The sequence below is a fragment of the Miniopterus schreibersii genome, assembly GCF_964146895.1.
Source record: "Miniopterus schreibersii genome assembly, chromosome: 13".
NCBI classification, from domain to species: domain Eukaryota; kingdom Metazoa; phylum Chordata; class Mammalia; order Chiroptera; family Miniopteridae; genus Miniopterus; species Miniopterus schreibersii.
This window is the reverse complement of record NC_138113.1, coordinates 10,572,889-10,588,002: the sequence shown is the minus strand read 5'-3', so window position 1 is coordinate 10,588,002 and position 15,114 is coordinate 10,572,889. Positions and strand designations below refer to the sequence as shown.

Below are 15,114 nucleotides of genomic sequence, written 5' to 3'. Positions count from 1 at the left end.
ACTTTTTCCTTTTACTTTCTGCTCCTTCCTCATCGCCTCCAAGAAAGACTTTCTACCAGAACTTGCTTTATAACTCTAATTTTACCGTAGACTTGATCACAAATCCCGCTTTCTTAGACAAAGCTTAAATTAATGTATAACAAAATAATACCTTTTAAACAAAATTTAAGTACAAATTTGATTACAAATGTTATACATGTATGTGTGTATATATATATACACATATATATATATATAAAAATTGTGTATGTGCATGTGTCATATATGCATATCTATAACAGTGTTGTGTGTATACAGTGTATATTTCTTTTTATAAGACAACATTTATTTGGTAAATCACAGAGATAGAAAAAAGTAATTCCTAGAAGAAATGGGCTGAGGAAACAAGTTATAGAGTTAAGGAAGGGCCCTTGGAGCTTGAGAGTGAGAAAGCTGATGGTAAAGTGCCTCGGGGAAGGGAGAGAGGGAAAGGGAAAGGCACGGGCCTGCTCCCATGAAGGAGAGTGCCTAAAAAATTTTTTCAGTTACAGTTTACATTCACTATTATTTTGTATTAGTTCCAGGTATACAGCATAATGGTTAGACAGTCACATACTTCACAAAGTGTTCTTCCTGATATTTCCAGTACCCACCTGGCACCATACATAGTTATTATATTATTATTGACTATATTCCCTATGCTGTGCTTTACATCCCCATGACCATTTTATAACTAATCTGTGCTAGTCAATCCCTTCACCTTTTCACCCAGTCTTCCCATCCCCCTCCCAAGTAAGATATCTTACATGAAAATCAGTGGTTTCAAACCTGATAATGCATCAGAATCTCACTCAAGAAGCTTTTTTAAAAAGCATTTTCCCCCCTAGGGGTTCTAATTTGTGAATTTTGGGATAGGACTCAGCATATGTATTTTTCAAAAGCTCCACTGGTTAAGTATAATACCAGGCAGGGACGAGAATGACTGGTAAACATTGTATACATTACATACATATTCTCTCATGTGGATGGGCAGAGTGGGGTGCACCTGTGGATCACACATACATACTCTCTTCCTTCCAGTGCAATCTACTAACCACTGTAATTTGAGGTAACTCAGCCTGTACTCTTAACTGTTGTATGCATGCATATGCACGTGCACATGTGGAGCAGAAGCAGCAAGTTTTCTCCCGGACCTCAGTAGGAATGCTGAGAAGCACAAGGCAGTTGTGTTACGCTGCTTTTTTCTTTCTGTTTCTCTCTTCTCTCACATACACATTTGAAAATGCAGATACCATAGAAAGGTTTATATCTTAAATGATAAGCAGTTTTGAGTAGTTGTGACATTAGGAGAGAGAGGTATGGAAATATGAGGTGGGAGTGAATGTTGAGGGAGGAGAGGCTTTGGCACCAGAAGGGGAGGTTGAAGGACCCTAGAAACAAAATTGTGTTGCTGTCTGCATGATTTGGTCTTTCATCAGAGACCTCCCATCTTTGTCACAGGTGTTGTAGTGCTCATCCTACTCTAAGAATGTAAGTGTTAATGAAGTTTTGTTATTCTTGTAAATGAAAACTAACATCTGTTGGTTTTCTTCCCCCTACTTCTTTCAGATCCCGGTCTCCAGAATCTCCCCCATGCTGTTTCCTACATCGCAGGTCTCTCCCGGGGCTCGTTTTCCAATCTCCATCACTAGTCCTAACAGAACAGGAGCCAGAACTCTTGCAGACATCAAAGCAAAAGCCCAGCTGGTCAAAGCACAGAGGGCAGCAGCTGCCGCTGCAGCTGCAGCTGCTGCAGCCGCCGCAGTTGGAGGGACCATTCCAGGACCTGGCCCAGGGGGTGGACAAGGTCCAGGAGAGGGTGGTGAAAGGAAGACTGCTAGAGGAGGGAGTCCAGACTCAGGTAGAGTCAGAGAAACTGGAAAGGGCCCCACACTGGAACTGGCAGGAACTGGAAGCAGGGGAGGTACGAGAGAGCTTTTACCCTGTGGTTCAGAGACTCAGCCCCAACCTGAGACCAAGACCTCAGGCCAGGCACAGCCTCATAGTGTCTCTGGAGCACAACTACAGCAAACCCCCTCAGTGCCTCCAACATCTGCCATCAGTGGAGCATGCACAAGTGTCCCATCACCAGCTCACACTAGCGCACCCCCACCAGCTTTAGGGAAATTGAATATTGAGAAACTGAATGCTGCCAGGGCAGCAGCCACGGTGGCCTCTCTTAACCACCCACAAGGGCCCAGTCCTTGCAGGCAGGAGAAAGTACCTTCTGCTCCAACAGTTCCTGCTCTAATCTCAGGTGCCTCACCTGTTCATTTTGCAGCTGATGGCACAGTTGAGCCCAAAACAGGCCCTAGTAAGAATACACCAAACCCTTCAGCCTCAGCAGAGACAACTGCGAGGGCTTCAGTGGATATGACTTCCTCCCCTTTAACATCTTTATTAATAGCAGCCACTTTAGAAAAGCTTTCTATACCCCAGGTCAGTGTAACTGTAGCACCTACCGCATCAGCTCCATCCTCAAGCACTTTGCCAGCAGCTTCTAGCCTTAAAACTCCAGGAACTTCTTCAAATATGAATGGACCCATTTCACGGCCAAGCTCAAGTATCCCTGCTAATAATCCTTTGGTCACTCAGCTGCTCCAGGGCAAAGATGTTCCCATGGAGCAAATTCTGCCTAAACCACTCACCAAAGTTGAAATGAAAACTGTTCCACTGACTGCAAAAGAGGAAATAGGGATAGGAGCACCCACAGGCACCAACATAACAGAAAACAGCACCAGAGAGGAAGTTCATGAGAGGCCTTCTCATCCAGCAATACAGCAACTGGGTAAAACCTTGCAAAGTAAGCATCTCCCCCCAGTTCCCAGACCCCTTCAACTCTTTTCAGGTAAGGATCTGAGGGACTCTACCATTGACACACACCAAGAAGGACTCAGTAAAGCAACCCAAGATCAGATCCTTCAGACTCTCATCCAAAGGGTTCATATTCAGAGGCATAATGTTCTCTCATTTGTGCAGCCCCCGCAGTTCAACTTCACTCACTCAGGTTTCCAGTTAGAAGACATCTCCACAAGCCAGCGGTTCATGCTGGGGTTTGCTGGCAGAAGGACTTCGAAGCCTGCAATGGCAGGTCACTACTTACTTAACATTTCCACCTATGGCCGGGGTTCAGAGAGCTTTAGGAGGACCCATTCTGTAAACCCTGAGGACCGTTTTTGTCTAAGTAGCCCCACTGAGGCCTTGAAAATGGGGTATACAGATTGTAAAAATGAAATGGGAGATAATAGCAGCGGCAAAGAAGATACTGATGAGGAAAGTACTGGTGATGAGCGAGAGTCCGTCATGGTGAAGGAGGAGCCCCAGGGCTCTGGCAAGTGTGAAGCAGGTTCAGGACCCCACAGTAGAGAAACCCTAGCCACTGATTGTTTAGCTAACAAGAATATGAAGGCAGAGACACCAGTGCCTGAGCAAACCACTTTAAGCAAGGAGAACTGTCTGTTCACTAGAGGCCAGACATTTGATGAAAAGACCCTAGCCAGAGATCTGATTCAGGCAGCACAGAAGCAGATGGCTCACGTGGCAAGAGGTAAGGCGATGCACAGCAGCCCTGAGATGTTCAGTTCCACTGCTCTTCCTCCACCTACAGGCAGTCCCACCCATCAGCCTCTCCTCCTCCCACCACTGCAAACCCCAAAGCTGTATGGGAGCCCCACACAGATTGGGCCAAGCTACAGAGGCATGATCAATGTCTCTACTTCATCGGACATGGACCATAACTCTGCTGTACCCGGAATGCCTGACTGTGGCCAGGTATCTAGCAATGTAGGTGACGTCATGTCTTTTTCAGTGACTGTCACTACCATCCCTGCTAGCCAAACTATGAATCCCAGCAGCCATAGTCAGACCATTCCTGTCCAGGCATTTCCTGAAGAGAACAGCATAGAGGACACGCCTTCGAAATGTTACTGCCGATTGAAAGCCATGATCATGTGCAAGGGGTGTGGAGCTTTCTGCCATGATGACTGCATTGGCCCCTCTAAACTGTGTGTCTCCTGCCTTGTTGTGCGGTAACGAGACTAGAAAGAGAACACACTGTACAGGAGGCAGGAAGGGATGACAGGATGTGTTTTTTGCGTCCTTTTGGAATCACAGAAATAAGTAGATCTCAGTTGTCGAGATAAATGTTGCTTAATCAGGTATACAGAGTACAGATCTTACATTTTAGAGGAAGAGCACCTTGTATAGTAAGTCTAAGTCAAGCAAGACTTTGTGAATTTGTGACAAGTTTGCACTTACAAAATCATGTAAATATGTCACATTTTGTTTTTAACATTATTTTTCCAAGTGTTTAGGTAATAATGTATTACTTTTAATTCAAATTTATGTTCTACTTCATGTGACTCTGAGAAAAATTCAGTGCCGTGCATGGTGAAAGGAAGCTTGTCTCCCTTCTGTCCTTTCCTAAGAGGCTAGGAAGGGGAAGGAGTGAATGAATGGCCTGGAGAAGTGACTGTTCATGCTGATTATGTCTTGACCACCTGCCTGTAGGTTTTATGTGGATTTTTCAGCCTTTCCAGAATATGGATTCAGGGTTTACTCAGCCCCTTCAGCCCCTTTACCTTAGATGGAACCTTCTGAATTCAAATTTTGATAAGGTATTAATTTCACATCTAGTACTTCAGACTCTGAAAGCTCTGACTTGGTTCTTGGCTTCCCTAAACCAGTACTATTGACAAGCACAATGCATGCAATTTGTGGGTCCCTGCTGCTCCCTAATCCTACTCCCCTGCTCTGAGATAGTGAATGTGGTCCGTGTACTTAGTCATGGGAGCTTACAAACAGGTTTAAAATACTAGCATAAAATTAACAGGGAAATATTGGTGACGGGGTGATTTGAACTGTGTATTTTGTTGGGCAAGGGGAATAAAGGTGCAGAAACTTAACTCTGGGAAAGAATCTTAACATTAAAAACCAAACAGCCTCTTCTCCCAATCCATTACCCAGGGTTCAGTAGTCAGTTGTTGCTTCAGGTAGAAAAGCTCATGAATGCCGCCTTTGCCCATTCTGTTAAGCCTGTCTTGACCTCCCAGGCATCTGAGGAGTATAGAGTAATCTTACTATGTTACTTTGAAGACATCTGCACACACACAATAAAAGTCAGACACTTCCTGTTTTAGAAAATATGTCCCCTGTTTTGGATTACTGCTGTCTGCACTAGAAATTTCTAATGTAAAGGGGCTTCAGTGAATGGCTAAGGGAACATCTAGAAAGGAGAGAAATTACCTCCAAAGCTTTGTTGTTTTTGTTTATTTTTTGTGTCCTTGTTGTGTTTTTAAGCCTGTATCTAGCAACTAAAGAATTTTCGAGTATATATATTTAGGTCATGGTTAAAGAACATTAAAATAAGCCTACAGTTTACCAGAATTTGAATTTTAAAATTGAGTATTGTCAATATGCATCATTTGCATATTGATTTCAAGTTTTCTAATTTCAAGTAGGTAAAGTAAAAATACTGCTGTAACCTAGTACAGTTGTAGTTGTACTTATTATTCAGGATGTGATACTTACAACATGCAGAACAGTGTAAACTGGTTAAGTCACATTCCAGGTTAGGAGAAAGCAGTAGTAACCTTTGCCCCCATTCTGCTACCCTTTCCTGTCCTCCTTCCATGTTATACACTCTTGATATTTTCAAACTCTATAAGAAACTCATTACTTTACTATTTTCATTTGTTGTTTCTGTTTTTTTGTGTGGGCCAAGGCAATTAGAGGACTAATATCTGTGTTCTTGTTTCCGCCTAGACAATGTCCTTCTGACTCCCCTTTTTCTTCCAGCCACACACAGCTGCAAGGATCCCAGGGGTAAGGTTTAAGTTCTCCAGCCAAGAACCAGTAAGAAAGTCTGTTCTCAGACTTTTGGTGTCCTGGGTAATTCAGGGGGAGCTTAAAAAGACCTGTTGCTGGTTCAGATTTCCCATGCTCACCTCTGCACTCCGCACTTCAGTGGCAGGCTGCGGGTTGGTCTGAGTGCTGGAAGTTGTTGAGAGTTTTAGAACTGACCACATGCTAAACAATTACCAATTTGGGTTGATTAAAGAGGTTTTTCTTCTTTGCACCTTTCCTGAAATAGAAAGTTTCTCCTCCCTGGTTCCCTTAATCTGAGGATGGATCAACTAATCAGGAAAGGAGGAAAGGCATCAGGGATTTTCAAGTTCATTTAGAGAGCAAACCATATCGTGCCTCTTCATCTTGACCTAGGCTCTTGCAGATGGTCCTTAGATTTACTGTTCACCAAAATTTCTTAATACCCAGCTAATAAAACACCTGCATTTATTAATGCCCCTAAAACAGAAATTGAAATCGACTAGATACACTGCCCCAATATTGGCCAAATAAGAGAATAGTTAGGTTCTCTTAGGTTGGTAGTAAATTGAATACAGTCCGTTTATCAGTTTGTTTCAAAACTGGTTTCAAGTTGAAAGTCATGCGCTGAACAGGAAGAAAAAATTACTATTTGGCTCTTGAAAATAAGGCAGACTGGACAAAAAAATTGTTAAATTATTAAAGTATGGTATTCCAGTACCTTTAAAGCAATTTTTATTTTAGGTTTTCAGAATTTACCACTCAATTCAGTCTAGTACGTGCTAAGCTTATTTTTCTGGTATTAAGTTGCACTGTTTCGAGTGAGTAGGCAGGTTTATGTCTGATGCTTATACCTCTGGGGTGTGCTGCAGATGCCTCCCACTGCAGGTCACCTTGGGGAGGGCGCATTACAGTGTATCATCTCAATCTCTCTTATGAATGTTGTGAGTCATCTCGGAAAGAAGGCTCCTTGAATCTAAAAGAATTTTGACTAAAATTCTCTATCCTGTTAAATAGAAAATAAAGCCAAATAACCTGGAGTTGTTTGCTCGGCTTTATCCCTAACTCCTGTACTCAAGATACTGAAGCTGTCTGTGGTACCCCATGTAACATTTTAAAGATCTGACAGAGGTGCAGTTTTTCTTGGGGTAGGGAAGCATTCTTGCATGGGCTAGGAAGGCACACAGATGTGGTTGTTTTAGGAAATTATCTCAGATTTAAATAAATAGCCAAAGGAAGACCTCATTGCTTTCCAGGTAAATGTGTAAATTCATACATATTAATAACCTGACAGTCATCATCCTAATTGTTTACTGCCATCTCTGCCTTAGAGTCCCTAAAAACTCTTGGGTGAAATGATTTGTTGTAATGAAAGGGTCTTCTCTGGTCATTACACTGCTATTTATTTCTAGAACTCACTGTCAGTGACCAGTGCCAGGGTTTTTCTCTGTAGCCTAGAGGTTTGACTTCACGACAAGGAGGGAAAAGTCTCCCCATTGCATTACAACAATGTGCTGAGTAAAAACTTGGCCAAGGGTAGTTTTCAGCTCAATTTATAGAATAGTCCAAAGAGACTGAGAAACATGATGATAGGCAGGGATCTTTCCTACCATGTTTCAATACCTACATACCTATTGAAAGAAAATAGGTAAAACATTTCCTAAAGTTGAAGTAAGAGCTTCATAGATTATTGGTTACTTTATTTTTATTAATGCTTTACATTTGATACAACTATTAAAGATCAATTTTAAAAATAGCTTTCCAGTAATATATTTTAAGTAATATATATTTTAATATCTATGTAAAAAGTGACAGTGGAAGACTGAATTTCTCATATATGGTATGTTTAATGTAGGACCTCACTGTTAAGGCTCAAATGATTTCAAAGGAGGTTACTCTAAAGACACTCAGATTATTTCCAAAAAATGCAATAAGGGTGATAGTCTTGGAGTTTATTTTTTATTTTAAAGGAAAATTGACTTATTTACCACAAGCTATTTTTTTTCCTTCCGGCTATAAGGTTTGTACAGACTGGTTTGGTAAATGTAAACTTTTGTGTCTTTTTGCCTTTTTTAAAGGAATTGTTAACATTGGAATTGAGGGTATGTACAGAGAAGTTGGTGTCAGCACCATTTAAAAGTCATATTTTTTCACAAATATAGAAAAATCATTTTACATAAGAACTTTAAGTATTTGCAATAAATATATGTATATAGATTGTGTGTATTCATATATTCTTATTTTTCATTTTATTAAGTAAAAGATAATTAAAGTGAAAAAAACTGTGGAGTTTTTGGTGAATCTTGAGATCTGATATATCTGAGAGTGGTGTGGGTAAGGGCCCTCAGTTGTTGCCTTATTTACTATTGGAAGATTTCCACAGATTGTATAGAAGGGAGTAAAGTGAGTAACTTGGTGATAAATCAGGGTAACATTTATTCCAGAACTATATTAAAAATATTAAATTCTCATAATCTGTCTGTCTATTTTCACCCTTAAACTGTTCTGTCTCCTAACCACTTAATGTCATTGGGAAAGTAAAACAAAAAAATAAAACCCCAGGTGCATTTTTTAAAAAATATGTCCATTGTTTGCTTCTAGAACAAAGAATGGTAAGAAAATACCTCAGGGAAAAATAGGTTTTCCTTTCTCCACACTGGTTAATAATTCATTAACAAACATTCACTGCCAACACCTTCCAGGGCGAGGAGAGTGTGAAGAAATAATCTCATGAAGATAATCGAACACTTTTTCTGTTGCCCAGTTTTTCTCTGAGAAGCAAGTTTCATAGCCAGTCTTATGTCCCTGTGGATCTGGAGAGGTAGAGGAGCTCGGTGGACCTGGATTTCATCTCCTTAGTGTCAGGTTTATGAAAACGAGGACGGAGCCAGATGTTAGAGGACATCGTCCATAGTCCTATACTTAGAGGTAATCTGCAATCCTGATGTCCAAGAGGTAATTTTGTGGTCGTAAATACTTAGTTTTAGAATATGCTTGAGGAAGCAAAGTGATACCCAGGTAGTCTTTGGAAATAAAGGTATGTAGCCCATTCTTTTAAAATGGATAATATATAGATTTATTAATGACCTGAAAGGAAATAAGGTCAGAATTTGAAGAATGTATCTTAGTGACCCATGAAACTGACTAGTTTAGTTCATCCCAAAATTGCTCAGCTGTGGTTTTCACTGATGAAAATAGTGTACTTTGGAAATTAAGGATACATAGAATGCTTTTTAGAAGACAGCCTTACTGTTTTTCAAAAACTGAAATTTTAAACATTGGGGTTGCCCAAAGACATTGAGGTTAGTTTAGCTGTCCAAAAGAACAGATCTTACTGAAAATACACTATTTCTAAAGAAAACTTCTTAAGTCTTAGGGAGCATCTGCATCCCCATAATTCCCATATGTAATAGGTAGGAAAGAAGATGAAGTATTTAAATGTGTGTGAACCCATCCATGATGGCCATTTACAATGATACCCCCCACACCCGATTTCTAGCGCGTATTTATCATTGTTTAAACGGGCCTCCTACCTCACTGGAAATAAAACTTCTGTTCAGGTAATGACGTAGGAGCCTAACGGTAGAGCTGGTCTGCGGTTGAGTGAGGAAGCAGTGTCCCAGGATGCAGCTTCAACTTGATTCCCCAGCTTCCCACCACAGTCTTAGAAACCTGTGTTCATTTCTTTTGACACTACTTGACCATAAGTGGTCTTCAGAAATCAGATTTTGCATAATGTTTCCAGCTGTTTTTGTGTACAAATCATGTTATTTACTAATTCAAATATTTATTGAACACCTGCTTGTGCTGAGCACTGCTGAAGTCCTGGTTATGCACGGGTAAACAAAAGCAGCCTTGCAGATTGTGAAAGGTCTTGCTAGCGTAACCATACAACATGTATGTACTTCCCAAGGCTTAGGCATGTTGGAAGTTTAATTGTAAATGAATTACGAAATAGAAGTGTTTAACACACTGGGCAAAACTGGCAAACCATGAAGAAGAAGAAGGCATTGCCCCTAGAGAAGAGCAATGTGGAAGTCAGGAGCCACATTAATAAATTTACCTTTTTTGAGAACTTTCATTAGGAGGTTTAGAGTTCTTGATAGAAATCTCTCAGTGATACCTAAATTGATGAGAGAATCAGGCCGAAAGCAATGCCTTTCAGTTACTTCCTGTCAGTAAAGATGCTTTATCTTGGGTTCAGTGAACCCTTTGGAATAACAAGTGGGTACATAACCCAGAAGAAGCTAAAGGGAATGAAGTCACAGCTTGATTGTCACCTGGTAGTCTGGCGAGAAGGAAGTGTGTCCCTAACATGTTGCACCCCTGTTTTTCTTCCATGGATATAATTAGGGTTTTATTCTAATATTGTGGAATTGGCATTTTTTTTTCTAAGTTACAAAACTTGGAAAGAGGCTCAGCAGAATCCTAACCTTTTTTAGTGGCCTAAATCCTAATACTTTAAGACTTTCTGGTAGAAGGTTTTAAAAGAATAAATTTTACCAGTGCTTATTCTTGAATTTCCCTTACCCATTTATCTTTAAGCTGGGTTATTGGGTTTGCAACGTGAATTTTTATGCCCAAAACATCCATAGTTACCTTTTGGTCAAAGAGGTATTAGGTGTATTCCACTGTGCAATGTAGTGTCATCTCTGTCCAGGAAGTAGGAGGACAGATGTCCTGTATTCTCCTAGTACTAGGTGACCTTAAACAGAAGGTTGGGTTTCTTTCGTAGAGACTATAAACGAGGGCCTCTCTATACCTCCATGTGGCTTTCAGTCTCAACCTAAAAAGGGAATCTCCTAGAAAATGTCCCTTTAACAGGAAGGACAGACTGAGCCTGGAAGAGAGCCAGAGATGGTCAGCTGTGGAGACGGGCTGTGAGTAGGTAGTGGATTCTCCTGAAGAGTAACTTTAAACTCAGCTTTTTTGGTTCTTCAAACTCAAAAGAAGTTATAGGGTATTTAAAAACATCTGATTTTCATCTTCACTGCGAACCTTGAGAATGCCTAGGGAAGAAGAAAGGTAAACCCGAGATTGGATTTAAGCTAGATTTACATAAACTGAATTCTTGTTTTTAAAGTTTTGGGTTCCATTAAGATAATTGCCCTGAGTGGAACACGGAGTTTGGAGGCATTTGTGGGCTCAGTAGTGGCTAAGTATTGAATTGTAGTGGCAGCTTTAGCCACTGATCACGATTTAGGGTTGTGCACCTGTGTCTGTTAAGTAACGCAGACGTTGGCTCATAAATACTATTAAACCAACTTCTGTCACCACTTCATTTTATTAACTTTAATCATGGGTCCTCTTTTTAAATATTCAAAATTCAGATTAGCCCAATAAGAAAACCATGCATTAAATTTTATCAAAATATCTGAAGATACTTTAGAACTATTATTTTACACCCAGCCTATGTTCTTCCTATGGAACGTGTGGTACATGAAATTGTATGTTTCTTGGGTCAGTTTTTTTCAAAAACCAGTGTCTATAATGTTTTCAGATAACCTGGAGCTTGGGAATGATGGAGTTGGACTTGGACCCTGAGTCAGCAATTCTTTTCATTTTAGGTTTTCAGGCAGTGGCAATTTGAAGACTTTAGTAGTGAGCCCAGCTGAACCTTTATGTAATCACTGCATAAGTTTGAAATTAATGGAACTCTTCCTGAGTCTCAAATTCGGTTCCCCTTTTGTTGCATAAGGATATAGATTCTGGGCTGGGAAGAACCTGATGGTTTGATTTCTGATAATAAACTACTGACTGAAGGGCAACTTTGTTCTTAGAGATTTCACGAAATAGTCCATGAAAGATCTAGAGCACATGACAAGTGAAACTCTAGGACTTAAAACTTTTTTTCTTAGCCATAAGTGCTATGATCTATTTTTTAAAAACCCATCTTAATTCTGTAACTCACATCTGAAGACTTTCACCAGCACCAAGAGAAATCAGAATGGAACAAATGACCTTATGTTGGTCTTGTTCACTTTAAAATCTTTGTGCACATAGGCCTTAGTACTTTGACAGATAAAACTCTGCCTTTTAGCTTCTCACTGTCTTTATTCCCCTCATTTTTAGACTGTCCCTTTCATTGGTTGTATAAAACTACCTTCAGAATTGAATGTATAATAATGTTTCTGCACATGGACAAACTGTATTTTATCTTAATGACTCCTTTTATGTTGAATAAAGGCATACGGTTTTACTCTAGAGGTTGTGCCTTTTCTTTTCCAAAGAAACCAGACGTTACATTAAATGATGTACCTGCTTGTTGTACCTTCCCCTGTGCCTGATGGCGCCAAGTGTCCCTGGGTTCTGGCTAAATTTGGATGACACAGAGTGCTGGTCTCTTCAGGCAACATTCAAGGATTAAAAGAAGTCAACGTGAGCCAGAAAGAGAGTGTGTGTATTTCAAAAACGTATGTACTGCAAAGCTACAGAAATCAAAACAGTGTGGTAATGGCATAAACACAAATATCCAGACCAATGGAATAGAATAGAGAGCACAGAACTAAAGCCTCACATATGTGGTCAAAAGATTTTTGACAAGGGTGCCACGACTAGTCGATGAGGAAAGGACAGCCTTTTCAATAAACGTTAATGGGAAAACTTGATATTCACATGCAAGAGAATGAAATTGGACCCTCGCCCTACACCATATACAAAAACATTAAGACTAAAAACAAAAACTCGGATGAAAATGGGGAGAGCTTCATAATTCAATCTGACAATGAGTTCTTGGATGTGATGCCAAAAGCATAGGCAACAGAAGAAAAAATAAATTAAAAATTTGTGCATCAAAGGACATCATCAACAGTGAAAGGCAACCTGTACTTACAAAATGAGATAAAGTGTTTGCAAATCGTACATCTAATATTTAGAATGTATAAGGAATTCCTATAATTCCACAACAAAAAAAAACAAAAGTGATTAAAGAACTTGAATAGACATTCCTTACAAGAAGATATACAGATGGCAATAAGTGCACGAAGAGATGCTCTATGTCCCTAATCACTAGGGACATGCAAATCAAAACCGCAACGAGAGAGAACTCCACACCCATCAGGGTAGATGTTATCAAAAAACCAAGAAAATAGTGTTGGCAAAGATGTAGAGAAATTGGAACTCTTGTGCATTGCGGATGGAAATGTACGTATTTGTATATCTTTGCACCAACACCACATTATCTTAATTACTGTGGCTTTATGAATGTTTTAAAACAAGGTAGTGTTAGTCTCCAATTTTGTTCTTTATTTTCAAAGTCTATTTTAGGTCCTTTGATTTCCATATGAGCTTTAGAATCAATGGTCTATAAAAACAGGACTTTGATTTGGATTATTTAAGGTATATATCAATTTGGAGAGACTTGAGATCTTGGTATTTGCCATTGACCCATCTTTCTATTTATTTACATATTCTTTCATTTCTCTCAACATTGTCTTGTAGGTTTCAATGAATAGATCTTTCACATCTTTTGTCAGATTTAACCTACATTTTTAAAAAAATGGTAATGTGACAATTTAAAAAAATGTTTAAAATTCACTTAACTTTTGAGTGTTAATTGATGGATATAAACATTCATAAAATTTATTTTTAAATTTTTAAGATTTTGTATTGGTTTTTGGAGAGAAACATCGATTTGTTGTTTCATTGGTTGATTCTTGAATGTTCCCTGACCAGGGATCAAACCTGCAACCTTGGCGTACTGGGATGTTTCTCTAACCAACTGAACTACCTGGCCAGGGCTCAATTTGTATTTTTATACTGATTTTGCTAAACTCACTTATTAGTTTTAGTGGCTTCTTTGTATAATTCTGTTGGATTTTCTATATGGACGACAATGTTATTTCTAAAGACAGAAAGATTTATTCTGATTAACTTTGCTTTTTTTCACCTGCACTGGCTAGAACTAGTGCAATGTGGAATAGAAGTGGTGAGAGTGGACTCTTTGTTCTTGACCTTGAAGAGAAAGCATCTAGTATTTCATATTAATAGGATGCTAGCTAAAGGTTTTTCCTAGATGTCCTTCATCGGGCTAAGTTCCCTACTGTTGCCCACTGAGAGCTGTTACTTTGTGTGTGTTTTAATCAGGAGTAGGTGTTGGATTTTGTCAAATGCCTTTTCTGCATCTATTGATTTCATAGTTTTTCTGTTTGTTAATATGATGAATTACATTGATCAACTTCAGAATATTAAACCAGCTTTGGATTCATTGCTTTTCTCTGTTTTCTATTTCACCGTTTTCCATTCTGATACTATGTTTCACTTCTTTTAATTTGTTCTTTATCTAATGTCTTACTATGGAGGCTGATGTCATTAATTTGATAACTTTATTCTTTTCTAATAAAAGTGTTTAGTACTATAAATTTCCCCCTAAGTACTGCTTTAGTAGCATTCCAACAATTCTGATATTCATTTCTCTTCAGTTCAAAACACTTTCTAATTTCAATTTTGATTTCTTCTTTGACTCATGTAATTTAGAGGTGTGATACCTAGTTTCCAAATGTTCAAAGACATTTTAGATACCTTTCTCTTACAGATTTTATTTAAGTTCCATTGTAGTCAAAGAACATACTTTTTGTGACTTGAATCCTTCTAAAGGTATTAAGACGTGTTTAATGGGCCTGGCCAGGTGTGGCTTAGCGGTTGAGCGTCAACCTAGGATGCAGATCACAGTCTGATTCCTGGTCAGGGCACATGCCCGGGTTGCGGGCTCGATCCCTGGCAGGGGGCATGCAGGAGGCAGCCCATCAATGACTCTCTCATCATTGATGTTTCTCTCTCTCTCCCCCCTCCCTTCCTCTCTCTGAAATCAATAAAGATATATTTAAAAGAGAGAGAGACTTGTTTAATGGCCCTTACATAATCTGTGTGCTTTTGAAAAGAAAATCGTCTATTCTGCAGCTGTTGGGGTAGTGTACCATAAATGTCAATTAGGTCAGCTTGCTTGATAAAGTTGTTTGTGACTTCCATATTTTTACTGATTTTTTTTTTGTGTCTACTTGCTCTACTAATTATTGAGAGAGGAATATTGAAACCTTCAACTGCAATGGTAGATTTTCTTTCCTTGCAATTCCTTGTTTTTGATTTGTATATTTTTTAATAAACTTTCTGGAGCAGTTTTAGGTTGCGGCAAACTGAAGGGACAGTACAGAGAATTAACATATACCCCCTGCCCCCCATATTCACAACCTCTCCCACTATCAACACCCCATACCAGAGCAGTATGTTTGTTAAAACCAATGAATCTACACTGACACATTATCACCCAAAGTTCAT

General features: G+C 39.3%; 1 protein-coding gene across 3 annotated transcripts in view; it reads left to right on the top strand.

Annotated features, from left to right (window-relative positions):
• ASXL2 (ASXL transcriptional regulator 2) overlaps nt 1-12,738 on the top strand; it is an 80,951-nt gene extending 68,213 nt beyond the window's left edge. For all 3 annotated transcript variants that reach the window (XM_081157305.1, XM_081157304.1, XM_081157306.1), the window contains one exon: nt 1,588-12,738. In XM_081157305.1, coding sequence (XP_081013431.1) covers nt 1,588-4,050 — 2,463 coding nt within the window. In that variant the 3' untranslated portion in view covers nt 4,051-12,738. The remainder of the gene's footprint in view (nt 1-1,587) is intronic.
• Nucleotides 12,739-15,114: the final 2,376 nt, after the last annotated feature.